Here is a 14,868-nt window from a genome sequence, read left to right as displayed (position 1 = left end):
TTTTTCTTCTTTCTCTTCTCTCTTCTTATATCTCATATAGTAGTAACTAGTACTTCGTGTGCTTGTCCTCCTTTTTTTTTATATTTTCTGTCGCTGGAACCATGGATGAACGAACGAACGAACAAACGAATGAACGGCCGGAAATATAATCTGGTATGGCATGATCACGAGATGTTATGATGCTGAGGACGCTTCGTGTCGTTTTTATATATCTACATCGTCTTCCCCCCCGCCCCCACTCACAGAAATACTCTAGCCTTTAATATCAATTCCTTCCGCTTCATTTTCTTTTTCATTCTTCGATCCCCCGTCCCAGGATTCCTTTTGCATACATCATTTTTTCCTTTTCGCTCCTCAAATAATATTTGTAAATTCAATAGCAGCAGTATTAAAAAAAAAGAATGGAAAGCTTAGCTGAATAAAACAATGTTCATTGGTGTCATGTGCATAGCTTGCTATGCGGCCTAGCGAAGTTGTGACTAATTGTATGGTTTTGTGCGGCTCAGGAGCGCGGTTTGACAGGCTCAATCCAACCTTGAATTTTCTGGTTGGCTCTTTTTCATTTTCGTCTCAACATCAACCATTCCATCAACTGCCTTAGACTCACTGAAAACTTCCATCGATCTCATCATTCACGATGGAATTAATCCAGCCGAACGACGAGGTGCTAATACAGCTACCTTCTGAAACCACCAAGCTGGTCAAAATAGTCCCAGACTCGTACGCGCACAAAAAAAAAAAATCTTTCCATATCCGATTGACCACAGAGAATATCAGCTAACGATATCCCCAAAAACCCCTCGTTTAGCATCATCGGCTTAGGCAAATTCGGCTCCTTCCCTGCCAATAGTCTTCTAGGACGTCCGTATTATCTAACCTGGAGCATTCTCGACGGTGAAAATTTCGGACTCGAACCAGTCCCCATTTCCGAGCTGAACAGCGAAAAACTCGCTACTCATACCGTTCCTACTACATCCTCGGACCCGGCGAAAGCTTCTAAGAAATCGAAGAATACCGATAGTTCTACTCCCAGCGGGGTTGATAGTCCTGGACTCGCACTTGAGGATACGGCAATTGGTGTACAGGTTGGCGACGATGGTGAAGAAGACGATGAAGATGTCGCGCTTGATGCTGGGATGTTGGAGCAGGAGCTAGAGAGGGAGCAGAAGCTGTGGGAGGCCGAGATGAAGAACAATCGGGATATTCGAGACGATCAGACGGCGCAGAGTATGACTTGGCAGGAAATTGAGAAGTTGAAGAAGAGTGGTGGTACAGGTAGTGGAAAGGTCTCTTGATTCTTCAATCTTTTTTCATTTCAAACTATCCTTTTCTTGGTCAACTTGATTGATTGATACTGCAAATCAATTGACTAAGGAGGGTTTAGTTATTGCTTAAAAAATAACATGCTAACGGTGGATTACCTTCGGCGACTATTAGGAAATCATTTCGCGACTGCTCCAATCGCATGCCTACATTGATAAAAAGACCGCCTTCTCTTTGGCGAAATACACAAAGAGGAAGACGAACAAATACCTCAAACGTATTAGAGTCATCCCGGCCGATGTACCGAATTTCACAAACTACTTGATCACGCAGAAGGAACCGCTCAAGATGTTGGAGATTAGAGATGAAGCTATGGGTCTCATGATGAGTTGGGCTGATGTCAAGTGGGGTGGACGGTACCTTGTTATCGACGACACGGGTGGATTGGTAGTCGCTGCCATGGCCGAAAGGATGGGATTACTGGCGGGAGAAGATGCAAGGGCGCCCAAGAAAGTGTCGAGTGCGAGGAAACGGAAGAGAGAAGAAATGGATGATGGAAAAGATGCGAAAGAAGAGGAAGAGGCTCTGGTCCCTCAAGCTGAAGCCACCGGGGCTCCAGAAACTACAGAGGCTGCACAGAAGGAAGCCAATGATAATCCATACAATACTCCTATAAAACCAAAAACCGGCTACGAACAGACTACGGTCCCAAATTCGAACACAATCACAGTTCTACATACCCAAGATCAGCCGAACCTCTCTCTTCTCCGTCCCTTCAACTTCGACACCGCCAACCTCATCAACACTACCACCCACCCACTCTCAACCCACCTTCTGTCCCTTTCATACCTTCAGCTACTTTCCCCAGAATCAGACGTAACTCTTGAACGTCCGCAAGTAATCCCAGACCCCGTTTTACGCACCCTCAAATCCGTAAAACGCTCAAACTACCACCGAAAATGCCGTCGCCAGGAGAGATTGCTAAACATAGTCTCCTCAACTCGTCGAGGCGGTTTCGACGGCGCAATTATCGCCACCGGGATGGAGCTTAGTGGTGTCATAAACACTGTTACTCCGTTGCTAAAGGGTAGCGGACAACTCGTGATTTATTCTCCTTCCGTCGAACCTCTATCAGAAGTGGTAGATTGGTGCAGCACCCTTCGCAGAACAGAGTTTATGCGTATCAAAAAAGAATCAGAAACCTCGTCGTCATCGTCGTCCTTGACACAGCCACAACTCCACGTCTTAGATCCGGATAATACAAATCCGGATATCGACCCAGCTACCTTGGAAACCTTGAAATCGTTACCAAAGTTGCCAGCTCATACCTCGGATGAATATTTCCCGATCGATCCCACGAATTTGCTAGCCCCGACGATTCATACGAGCCGCGTGAGGACCTTCCAGGCGTTACCGGGGAGGACTCATCCGTTGATGACAAGTCGGGGAGGGAGTGAAGGGTATGTGATGCATGCTACGAAGGTGTTTCCGATATTGGAAGGGAAAGTGGAGGCTAGAGGGAAGTTTGGGGGTAGGAAGAAAGGTGGTGGTGAAAGGAGCGGTGGTAGGGATAAGGAGAAAGGAAAGACGAGTGCTAAGCTGAACGGGAAGAAGGAGGATGTGATGGAAGTTGATGATCTCGATTGAATAGTAGGTTAGAGGGGTTCTACGAGGGTAGAAGTTACATCTATCATGCGACACATAGACGGGTTGGGCTTATGATTCGTAGATTTTTACCTATGGAGCGGTGGATAGAGACTAATACGTAAGAGCTACCTAGGTAGCTTGGCTGTAAATTGTATTATTAACTAAATTCTGGCTATCATGAAGATATTAGAGGATATCAAGAGATGTATGTATTCGGTACGGTTGTATGATACATCTATTTTAAAACCCAATGTACAAGAAACTTAAAACACATGAACTCCGGATTTCAAAGCAAAAACTATCTTATGCGTTTTAGGCTAGCGTAGACACGGAGACTCGAGAAATCCATAAGCTAGTATCCGTGTAAGAAGTAAGAAAGAAACAAACATAAAAAAAGCCTAGACGCCGTAATGAACTCCTAGTAATACCATCATAATCCTCCTATCGTCGTCACAAAGTCTTGGTAAGACGAACATGAAAAAAAAAAGTATTAAGAAAATTTGGAGATGAAAGAAAAAAAGTAGGAGGATATGAGAAATGCCAAAAAGGATAACCAAAGTAAAGATGCGTCATTAGTTGTTGAAAAGCCTCAATGCTGTTCTGAATCCCAGTGATTTGTCGTCGGATTTTCACCAACCTTAACTCTTGGCTTAAACCATCGTTTCAGAGTCCGTTGAAATCGTCGAAGAGCGCACTACATGATCGAGCATTTCTTGTCGTCCTCGGATCCCACGGATTGCCCGCCGGGCTTTCTCCCACGGGCAGCACCGGGGTACTGGGAGCTAGAACTTTGCCCGTACAATGAGTTCATTTGGGAATACGCACTAGTTTGGCCTGGGCGAGTGAAGCTTCCAACACCCTCGGAATTTTGGGTAGGGAACGAAGAATGGCGGCCGAGGCCACCAGGCCCTGGAGCGTCAGGCTGTGGGGTGAAGGCAGCTGGATTGGGATCCGCTGCTGCGTAAGGAGGCGGAATCTCTTCTCCAGTTGCATTATTTGCGGCGTTTCTTAACTCTTGGGCCTGTCGACCGGTTGGGCGTGGTGGTTGGGCGGGACGGTGACTAGCGGAATTTGCTCTCGGTCGAAGCCCTGTTGGTGGTGGCGGTTGAGATGAAACTAGAGATCTCACTGGGGGCTGGTTTGCACTCGCGAGGTTTTGAACTCGAGCAGGATTCAAATTCTGTCGGTTTTGCTGTGTTCTAGCTGCTCGTTCCTCTTCTTCTTGTTGCAAATGTATGGCCAGGGCGAGGTCGTAGTCGGTTGTATCACCTGCATCAGGGGGGACAATCGGTGCTGTTTCTGGAGGGATTAATGATTGAACCGGACGACGCTGGCCAGAGAAGCCTGGAGGAGGAGCTAGGCTACTTTGCCTAGGCTGGATCTGCGGCTGCCAGCCACCATCACCTCTATTTGGGTCCAAGATGTTGTCGGACTGTCTTTGGGATACGTTATGGTTTCCATGGCCATGCCCAACCGGCCTAAAATCTCCCGAAAAGTATTCACCACCTCTTCCGGACGCGTCCACTAAGCTCTCCCAAACAATCTCTTCATAAGAGGCGTAACCACTGTCTGTGACTAAAGTGTAAAGATCTCCGGTTCGCTGGTGCTTGTAAAGGGTGCTGAAATGGTCATTTCGGAAAAAGATACTCCAACTGCCAGGTGCGAGTTTCGTTTGCAAAATATTCAATCCATATGCTGTCATCTGTGTCCCCGTCGCCTCTAGGAAATCTTGGATTTCGTGTGCCTTTGCGACAATTTCATTATCTTCGGTTGATATTGGCTCGCCTCTGGACCCCTTTTCGAGAATAAATTGCTGTTGGATGATTATATCCTGAGCCTTCTCAAAGTCTCGAGCATATTGGACCAAGACTGGGAACGTCGGTGACGTAGGGGCTGGCAGCCACCCGTGAACGAGGGGAATATTGAAAGCTGAGTAAAGTATGAGCTCCCGCGTTTGTTCAAAATCACCGGGTTTAGGCTGTGGCAAGGGACGGTTCTCATGAACATTTCTACTTCTCAGGAAGTCATCTGCCGAAATCTGGTCGTTAACGAACTTCGGGTTCACGTTCATCCCCGTGCGAAGACCTAGCAAGAATTTGAACAATTCAGACAGATCTCCTGTCCATGAACCGGTCAGAACGAGCTCTTCGCAAACGACATTAAGCAGAAGCTCCAATGAAAGAGTCTCTCGAATCCGAAGCCCCTCTGAGAGCACCAATGTTTCTCGAGAAAGTGACAGAACATTTATAAGCGCAATCAGTGGACATGGCCCATTTTCATTTTGAATGAGTATCGACGATTGTGCAAGTTTGTTCGTGGCAGGATTTAGGAAACGAATGTGCTTGATTTGGTATGTTTCCAGAGGTATCGTTGGCTGTATTGCTCCTGCTGTAGCCGACTGAGTGGAAGGCTCTGAAGCGACTGGGATTGGCGCCTCCGAGCTGAGATCAACTTGTTTGTCGGTGCCGGTTTCTTTTATTTCGGCATCCAATAAGCTCGGTTGCGGATTACCGTGGGGGATCTTTGGAGGTGTTGGCGGCTTGGGGGGGATAGGAAGATCGGTAAACGGGTCCGACTCGGCAAATTGTGCAACTGGCGGTTGGAAAGGCTGCGGAATAGGGCGAGGGACCGATTGTGGTACTGGTTGCTGGAGCGGTTGGTGTACGGGCGGAACGGGATACTGTAAGGGTAACTGGATGGATTGTTGTTGAACAGGTGGCGGCTGTGTGACTTGCACGCTCGGTTTCTGGGCAATCGTGCCTCTTCCGCGGTGGAATTCGTTCTCAAGCTGCTCTTCCAGGGATAAATGCGGCTTGCCAGGGGTTGGCGATCCTCCATTGGTAGATACCGGTGACTCCCACCACTCAGGACTCTTCGGTGCTTCTACAGGCTGTATTTCACCGGTGAAGGGATTTATCTTCGGCCTGTTGTCGCCGTCCATGTGGAAGACTCCATCCTGATTTGTGGAGATCGGGTAAAGCGGCTGTGGAACGACATTTCCAATGGCAGAAACAGAATGACTTCTTGGTGCCGATGCATGGTAGCTACTAGGAGGAGTGGGCATGAAGCCATTCAAAGTAGGTTGAGGGTTCAAATTCTGGGTAGAAGCCGAAAGATAGGGTGCCGTGCCAGGACGGCCTGTTGTGGCGCCGGCACTCGTTGACAAGTATGAAGGTTGACCTAGATTACCTAAAATTAACATCTGAACAACCAAACCAGAAGCTAAAGCAAAAACAAACCTGGATAACTTCCATCGCTCTGGCCTGTACGCTGTTTCTGAAGCTGTCTGTAAGGATTATTATCGGGCAAAGAATCCTGTAAAGGCTGAATGTTGAAGTTTCCGGCAGTGGACATTGGAGGAGGAACAGGCGGCATCGGCATCGGCTGCAGATGCGACTGGTTTTCAGGAACTACTGTCGGAGGAGGAGGGACGATTGCACTACTTTCGTCGATAGGGCCGCCGAAGGGATCTCCGACGGCCCCTTGTGAGGTTTGCTCAACGGTGACCATTTGTCGATGAGAATGTGGTTGGAGCGATGATGGCGATGAGGGCGATGGTTGATGCGATGAGGTTGGGGAAAGATGGCGGAAATGTGTTGCGGTGGTAATTTGATTGATTGATCGATATCACGTTGAGCGAAAAAGCATCAACGGCAACAAGTCAAAGTCCAAGACGTACGTAACCTCAAGATCAGACGGGATGTATATCTGGTACTCCCTCTGAGTGAACTTAAATATCGACAAAGAATAAAGTTAAATTGAATGAGGAAAGAAGAAGAAAAAAAAAAAACGAGAAGAAACAGGCAGATGGGGAGTTTGATCGAAATGGGAGGAGAAGAGAAGCCAGAAGGCTGGAAGGATTGCGCCGAGTCTTAGCCTTCTCTGCCTGGTCCTTCGCGGAAGCTGTTGACCAGCTGCCGGCCGACGGGCATCAGTTGACCCCAGGAATTCTATAGGCTGTGCAGAATCGAACCGTCAAATTAACTTAACTTAACTTATAGCCTCTGATTACCAAGTTTCTTAGTTAATTAAGAGACAAGTAGTAACTAGAAGTTATAATAAGGCAGCTTGATCGATTCTATTTTATGTATATTATCTATAATGATAGAAAACTGTTGAAGGTAGACAGACGGCAAAGCCAGCCTTTCCTAGGAATGCAAATGTATTACTTCCCAGTCTTATATTCGAATTCCCGTTCAATGCGATGCAGTCGAGCAGATGCAGAGGCATACGTAACCGACCATGTCCAGACGCTGCGACATAACCAATTGGAGGCCAGGTGAACGCGTACTGCCGGGATCCCTAGTGCCATGCGCCACAGCGATGGCATGGCAGTGGCAACTTTCAACCGATAAACTATTCCATCTTTGAGCATTTTCTCCATACGAGTTACGTTATGTTCCAGACATTTCCCATGTGAGGGTTTGACGCAGTTTTCTCATCTAGATCTGTGAAATTTCGAAACTTTGTTCTATTAATTATATTAGATATCCCGTCAGTTGATATAAATGTGAGGCAGTAATCAGGAAGAGCGTACATTAAATAGTACCATGTCAATCTATATTCTGTATATTCTGTTGTATACCGGTGATATACACAAATATATGCTGCATTGCATCGATTGCAATATAATAGCCAGAATATGATTAGTCAGCGTCGACATGTTGGATTTTATGCTTGCCAACGCAGAATGATTCCGACGTATCAAGGTCACCAGCATATAGGAACTTCTGTCAAGGTTCAATTCTGGGTACTAAAATTCATAAAACAATAATATCTCTTCTGTGTACAGCAGTTCTCGCAGGATATATAAGTATATATAAAAACATTCTTGAGAATAAAACTTCAAAAGCAAAAACAGTGCTACTCCAAAACCACTCTATTCAAAGTAATAAAAGAAATAAAATTTAAAAGAATTGAAAGCATGCAAGCCAAGGTTTTAAGAAAGGAAGAAGAAGGAATCATAAAAGAGCAGCATAAACAGACATACCAATAAAGCAAAAAAGGAAAACCCATACCAAATACTGCCCTCAAATCTTCTCTTCAAACCACTTAACCAAGTGGTTAACAGTAGGATGCCCCCAAATTAGTGTTGGTGGCACTGTAACTTTCAAGGAAGTCTGCAAATGCTTCCTCAAACTAACTGTCATCACTGAATCCATCCCCATCTCCGTCAAAGCCGTTGACGGGTCAACGTCCGCAGCACTCGGTAGCCTCAAAGTTTTTGCAACGCACTCTGAAATGGCATTTTGGAGGTACTCCTTCAACTCTGGTCCACTCTTAGGAACAGGTGCCTTCTCACTGACCTCACCTTTAGAAACGGCTTCGGTGCCACTTGATTCGGCCCGTTTGCGTGGCGCGATCTCATCCAGAATTGGGAGGGGTGGGATTCCATTTTCCTCCACCGGAAGCGCTCGTAGGACGACAGCCTGGTGGATATCATGCTTGATAGCGTGCTCCCAGGCCCTGAAAGCTTCATCCCGACTAACGGAGGTGATGCCCTTAGCCTCGAGTTCGGCGTTGATGTACTCGGTGCTGCTAGCCATACCCAACCCATTCCAGCTTGTCCACAGGAAACTGACAATATTGTCTCCTTGGTTGCGTCTGAAGTCAGCGAAAGTATCCAAGAAGGCGTTGCCGGAAGCGTATGAGGCTTGACCTGGGAAACCCAACAGCTGACCACAAGAGGAGAACAGGACAAAGAACTCAAGAGTCTTTGGTGGGAAGAGCTGGTGGAGAGCCATGGCTCCAGAAACCTTAGGAGCGAGAACTCTGTCGAATGACTCCTTGGTCGTTTCGGCGACAAGCTGGTCTTCTAAGACACCTGCGGCATGAACGACACCACTGATACTTGGGAGATCGAGCAAATCTAGAGCTTGTTCGAGTCTCTCGGCGCCATCTGGCTTGGAGATATCGGCTGCTACTACGTGAATGGAAGCACCCAGCCTCTCCAGCTTGCGAATTGTAGAGATGGCCGAATCATCATTAGAATCGACCCACTTTCGGCGAGGAGGCAAGCCACGTCGTGAAACAAGAATCAATCTTCGGGCGCCGCTCTCGACCATCCACTTAGCGGTCTCGAGTCCCAAAGCTCCGAGTCCTCCGGTAATCAAATAAGTACCTTCCGCAGTTGGTGTGAAGGTTTTTTCTCTTCCAGTGACAATCTTGGAGCGTGGGACAGGTCGGAGTCTGGCAACTCGTGCGACTGAGTCTCGAACTGATATCACATCGACAGATTTGACATACTTGACAGCTTGAAGAGGGAAACTTTCGTCATCGGTGTCAACGAGCCCTCCCCAAACCTCAGGGTGCTCTGATGCAATGATCCTGGAGAGGCCAACTAGTGGACCTTGGGAAAGAGAAGAGGGGCTAAAGGCTTCGAAGAGTCCTTGAGTGATGCACCAAAGTTTGGAGGGTGATTTTTGGTTGACGAGGAGCTTTGCGATGTCCAGAACCTCGCTGCAGAATGTGGAGGAAAACTTTGCGGTATCTTCTTCGAGATCAGATCCACTAGGTAGGTAAGCAACGATGGTTCCCTCGGAACTCAAGTTTTGCTCTTCAAGTCCTGCAGGGTTTGGCACAACGGTTGTGGATACCTTGCGTTTTTGGAGGTCTTGGATGTAAGCAGCAACTCTATCGCTCTGTTCGGACACAAAAACGACATTTTTCAGTTGGAAACCTTCTTCCTCAAGTTTAGCTGGGGGCCAGGACATTTGGTGGACTAAACTCTCCACACTGCCACTGGCTCCAGGTGTACCTTCAACAGCAGAAAATCGCATTCCGTTGATATGAGCTACCTCATGTCCTTCCTCGTTGAGAATTGCGACATTAACTCTCCACATCCCGGTTTCAACAGTGGTATGGATATAAGCAACCTTAGGAATAGATCCAGGAGTGATGGCCACTTCATCGATTTGAGCTGGCATTCTAAGCACTGGCTCTTTGTAGAAGATTGAAGATCCAATAGAAGTTGCTGCATCGAGAATAGGAGCCCATGATGACACGTCCCAAGGGATGCTCTTTTCCGAAGATTCGGGGGCTGTGTCAACTCTGGACAACATTTCATCTCCCTCACCATAATGTTCAGTGACTTTCCAGGGGAAACCCATATCTGGCACACCGACGGAAGCTAGATAGTCCGTAGCAAAACTTGGCTTAACAGATGGGAGCTTCTTCTTTGTGGCGGAAATGTCAAGGCTAGACTTAGACCACTCGTTATTAGCGACATGTCCGGTGGTGTGTGTTAACCAAGAGGATTCGGTATTGTTGTTTTCTCCTTCAGAGGCTTGTAGTCGAGAGACGATTCTGACTCTTCCTTGTTCTTTCACAATTTGGATGTTTCTTGGAGCGCTCATCGCAACAGGAACACGTAGGATAACGTCCTTAAGCGCATTGTATTCTTCACCAGTGTGTAAGAAAGTATTGAGTAGGACGGCGGCTGGGACAATTTCGGTTCCATGAAGAGGATGGCTTCCGGGGAAAGGTCTTGTAGATTCATCGAGAGTAGTTGTCCACATGGTGGTATCACTACCAACCACTTGGTGCTTGGCGCCCAATAGAACATGGCTTTTAACGTCGTGAGTAACTGATTTGTTAGGTTGAAGAGAACCGGTTCCGACCTTCCTCCAGAAAGGATTGTGCTTCCACACAGTGGTAGGAACGTCTCGGGTCCAGTCCCCGGAGAAATTGGCTCGAAGATCGATAGGCGCGCCGTGACAATGTAGTTTTCCGAGGGCGAATAGGATACACTTCCTCGAGGGCTTATCACGCCTTAAGGTTGGGAAAATCACACCGTCACTGTCAGCTTCGATGATAGTCTCGTTGATAGAGTGTGCAATGATGGGGTGGCTAGAGACTTCGAGGAATATTCCAAAGTCATCCTCGAGAGCAGCTTTGACGGCGTTAGTTAAGAGGACAGGCTGGATCATGTTATCGATCCAATACTTCTCATCGCGCAGATTGTCCCCTCGGGCCTGTGTGAGAGAGGTAGAATAGAGGCGGATTTTGGGCTGCTGGGGCTTGATGTGTCCGGATATAAGTTCAAGGAGGGGCTCTGCCAGCTCGTTCAAGACTGGGCTGTGGAATGCAACATCGGTCTTGACCCTGCGGGCTTGGATGTGCTTGTCCTTGAGAGACTGTTCAAGTTCATTGATAGCTTCGATGCCTCCAGAAAGGACGCAGGTATTTGGTGAGGAGTGAATAGCGACTGCAACTGCACCGGTTTGACCTTGCTCTTCGAGCTCTTTAACAGCGTCTTCAGGTGATAGATCAACGAGGATCATGGCTCCTCTTCCGGCCACAAGACGATACAACTTGGCTCGCTGCGACACAATAAAGGCACCCTCTTGGATAGTCAGGCATCCAGCAGTAACTGAAGCTGCGATCTCTCCAACGGAATGTCCAATAACGGCAGCGGGTTGTGCACCTTTGGAACGAAGAACAGCGCTCAAACCAACTTGCATGGCGTAAGTCAATACCTGTTGCTTGTCTGTAGTCTTGAGGTCTCCATTTTCGAGAGCCTCGAGGGGTGAGAAGTTTAGGATATCCCGCACGATATTATCAATGCTGCTGACAGCACCATAGAAAGCCGGTTCGCTCGCTAGAAGTTCTTTCCCCATGTCCGTCCAGTGGGCACCGTGACCTGAGAAGACCCAGACTGCACCTTTCTTACCATAGTTGGAGACCTTTTCTTTAATCATCCAGGGGCTATCGGCATTCTGGCTACCTAGTTCAAGAAGTTTCACCGCTTCCTCACGGTTATCGGCGACGACAGCGCACCTATGTTGATGTTGCGAGCGGCGGTATGCTAGTGTATTTGCAATATCTGCCAAAGGTTGTTCGGTTTCTCCAACCCACGAGGCGAGTTGGGCTGCTGTTTCACGAAGTCTTTGAGACTGTGGTGCTGACCAGAAGAGAAGATAAGGTGCCGCATCTGCGTATACTACATCTCCAACTTGGTCTTCGGGTCCAAAGTTGGGGGCTGGGGCCTGTTCGATAACAGCATGTGCGACAGTTCCACCATACCCGTACGAACAGATTCCTGCCCTTTTTCGGTCTTGGACCCAATCAGAGACACCTCGAATGACCTCGAGGGAATTATTGTCCCAATCCATCTTTCGGTTCGGGGTTTGGAAGTTAGCTTGTGGAGGAAAGATACCGTTGCTGACAGCAAGAACGGCTTTGATTAAGCTCGTTGAGCCAGCACCGGCTTCAAGATGGCCGACATTGGGCTTAACGGAGCCAATTTTGCATGGTAGGTCCTTTGGTCGACCGGCTCCAGATCCATATACTGATGCAATAGCAGCAACTTCACAGGGGTCACCGACTGGAGTCGAGGTAGCGTGGGCTTCGACAAAGGCTACCGATAATGGGTCTACACGAGCAACGGAGAGAGCTTTCCGTGCCACTTCTTCCTGTGCAACCTGATTCGGAGACATAATACCATTTGTTTTTCCATCCTGACCGACAGCGCTTCCTTTGAGAACCGCTAGAACCTTGTCACCGTCGATGATAGCCTCCGATAGTCTTTTGAGAACTAAAACCGAAGCGCCTTCACCACGGCCGTATCCACTTGCAGAGTCATCAAAGGATCTGCAACGACCTTCTGGCGTCACTGCACCTGCTTCGTCCAAGACCCTTGTCAGGCCTGGTCCGATGAGTGCGTTAACTCCACCGACGATAGCTAGCTTTGACTCTCCAGCTAGTAAAGCTTGACGTCCGTGGTGTACAGCAACAAGACCAGAAGCACATGCTGCGTCAACAGCTGTGCTAGGGCCGTGCAAATCAAGTGTATACGATATTCTATTAGGAATACCACAGAAGGCTGTGCCGATACCCATCCAGGCTTCGACCCCGGGGACATCCTCAAGAAGCAAGCGAGAATAATCATCTGAGTTAACACCCATGAAGACAGCTGTGTCGCTGCCAGCTAGGCTTGTTACAGATATACCAGCATGCTCAAGAGCTTCCCATGTAACTTCAAGAGCTATCCTCTGTTGAGGGTCCATAAGCTCTGCTTCGAGAGGGGAGATGCCAAAGAAGGAGGCATCGAAGTTCTCTAACCGGTCGAGGAAGTATCCTCGGGATGTGGTTTTCTTGAGAATTTCGGCGTTCCTGCTATCTCGACGGAAATATGGCTCCCAGCGCATCTCTGGGATTTCGCCGGAGGCATCTTTCTTAGAGAGGATGGCATTCCAAAATTGTTCTATAGACTGAATGCCGCCAGCCAGACGACATGCCATGCCGATTATAGCAATGTCATCTTGATTGTACTCCTATTGTTAGATAGAAGGGTTAGCGTACCAAAGCTCGCACAAGACCAGTGGGAATTTATATAGAAGGTAGGTAACTAACATGGTCCATATCACCTAGTGACGTCGCAGGTGTGGAAGTCATGGTGGGCCAAAGAAGTCAAGTCAAAAGGTTGGTACGAGGAACCCAAAATATGCAGGTCCAGGGAGTGAATGTCTTCTGATTTGCGCAAAGTTTGGTGATACGGCGTCAGTCGTCCCCAATGAAGTAGAACGGGTGGACTGATTTAAGTATGATTTAAGTATGATTCTAAAGCGTTAAAGTATAAAATCTAGAAAGAAGAGAAGGTTTCAGGCGAAATGAGAAGAAGAAAGTGAATGATAAGAGTAAGACGGTAATTAGCGGTTAAATTGAAGCCTGTATCCAGACTGAAGATGAAGTATATAAAGAGTTAGATAAGTTATATAAGCTAAGGCTGACTAGCTGGAGGGGTCTGAAGTTTAGATGAGCGTAGCTGAAGCGGAAAGCCTATAACTTGCAGGAATGTGATACAGCGAGGATAGTTCACCGGAACGAAATCCCTAGATTGGTTTGAGGCTCATACTTTTATAGCAAGATTCCAAAAAAAATTTCCCGTATGTGTAATATAATGAGATCGTAGTGCAGGGCTAGGCTCGTCCGTCATGTGGCAATGCAGGACCCGAGTACTTCGTACGGATTACCTAGGCCCAATGCTCTCTGCGAAGTGCCTGTAAGACGAATCAATGATTGCAGTGCTTCTTTGAGAGGTTTCATCTGACGCGCCCAATGTGTCCTCCAGGCGAATAAGGTATCCACTTCCGTATCAGAGCCAACTGCAACGGAAGATCTAGCTTAACTGCTGAGCGTAGTCGGCCGCCTGCCAGCCGTTCGCCGTCTAACCGGAGTCACAACTAGCTCGCAGATAGGCTACAGAGATGACTATTCTACTAATGCCAATGCCAATGTTAACATTTGTTAAGATTTTTTTATTTTTTTTTGTCCGGTGAATGCCTCCTCGATATCGCTGCAGCTTACGATAGCCGTCTTTGCTTTTCTTTGGATATTCGTTTCCATCGTTCCTTTGGAAGTTTCTTATCCGATACTTCCCCTACTCCCTGTAGTTGAGGCTTGAGACAAAACTTTTTGGTACACCCTAGTACCAGTTGACCAACATTGCAAATGTTCACGAGGCAATTGCGATATCTATAGTCATGGTGTTCAGTTATGTTGCATATTGACCCCGTACAACGAGTGCTCCGGGGCGAAACCCATGTTCTTCACTGGGAACTTTCCCGCGCCCCCGATAGACACACGGGCCATGGGCTCCGGGGTATACACCCCACGCCCACGGGAACTCCTTGTCTATGTTCTCCGGCATATCTGCAGGTCTCAAAAACATGGATAAACATACGTCCGCCTCGTATTTTCAAACCACTAGGATTAAAGTTTCGAGAATGCTCATACAAGCATATTCCTTTTGTTAAGGCTGGGATGCGGGCCCGCTCTAATGCTTATTGGAACGTCAGCTTATTCGTGATAGGTTAGCTGTCTATAGAAGCCACTGGACGCAATGCATGCATAGGCCCAGTAATCTATCAAGGTCTGTATCTCCAGCCGAGCACAAGCGTTGATTGAGGGAATTATATACCGTTTAACTGTTACGTTACACAGGTGCAATGGCACTCT

The 14,868-nt window shown here is 47.6% G+C and overlaps 3 protein-coding genes across 3 annotated transcripts; 1 reads left to right on the top strand and 2 right to left on the bottom strand.

Annotated features, from left to right (window-relative positions):
* Positions 1-637: 637 nt before the first annotated feature.
* On the top strand, positions 638-2,910 carry AOL_s00215g285 (uncharacterized protein; the record flags this gene model as incomplete). Its single annotated transcript, XM_011129487.1, has 3 exons — positions 638-720; positions 809-1,286; positions 1,438-2,910. 3 exons carry the CDS (start codon positions 638-640, stop codon positions 2,908-2,910), a joined length of 2,034 nt encoding a protein of 677 aa, XP_011127789.1.
* A 694-nt stretch (positions 2,911-3,604) lies between these two features.
* Positions 3,605-6,420, bottom strand: AOL_s00215g284 (uncharacterized protein; the record flags this gene model as incomplete). The annotated part of the gene is made up of 2 exons (XM_011129486.1): positions 3,605-6,090; positions 6,150-6,420. The coding sequence occupies 2 exons, from the start codon at positions 6,418-6,420 to the stop codon at positions 3,605-3,607; spliced, it is 2,757 nt and encodes a 918-aa protein (XP_011127788.1).
* Positions 6,421-7,940: 1,520 nt separating this feature from the next.
* Positions 7,941-13,305, bottom strand: AOL_s00215g283 (uncharacterized protein; the record flags this gene model as incomplete). Its single annotated transcript, XM_011129485.1, has 2 exons — positions 7,941-13,184; positions 13,264-13,305. 2 exons carry the CDS (start codon positions 13,303-13,305, stop codon positions 7,941-7,943), a joined length of 5,286 nt encoding a protein of 1,761 aa, XP_011127787.1.
* Between the last annotated feature and the right edge of the window lie 1,563 nt (positions 13,306-14,868).

Source organism: Orbilia oligospora, assembly GCF_000225545.1.
Source record: "Orbilia oligospora ATCC 24927 unplaced genomic scaffold scaffold00215, whole genome shotgun sequence".
Taxonomy (NCBI): domain Eukaryota; kingdom Fungi; phylum Ascomycota; class Orbiliomycetes; order Orbiliales; family Orbiliaceae; genus Orbilia; species Orbilia oligospora.
Note: the sequence above shows the minus strand (reverse complement) of the source record. Positions and strands in the feature narration are given on the sequence as shown.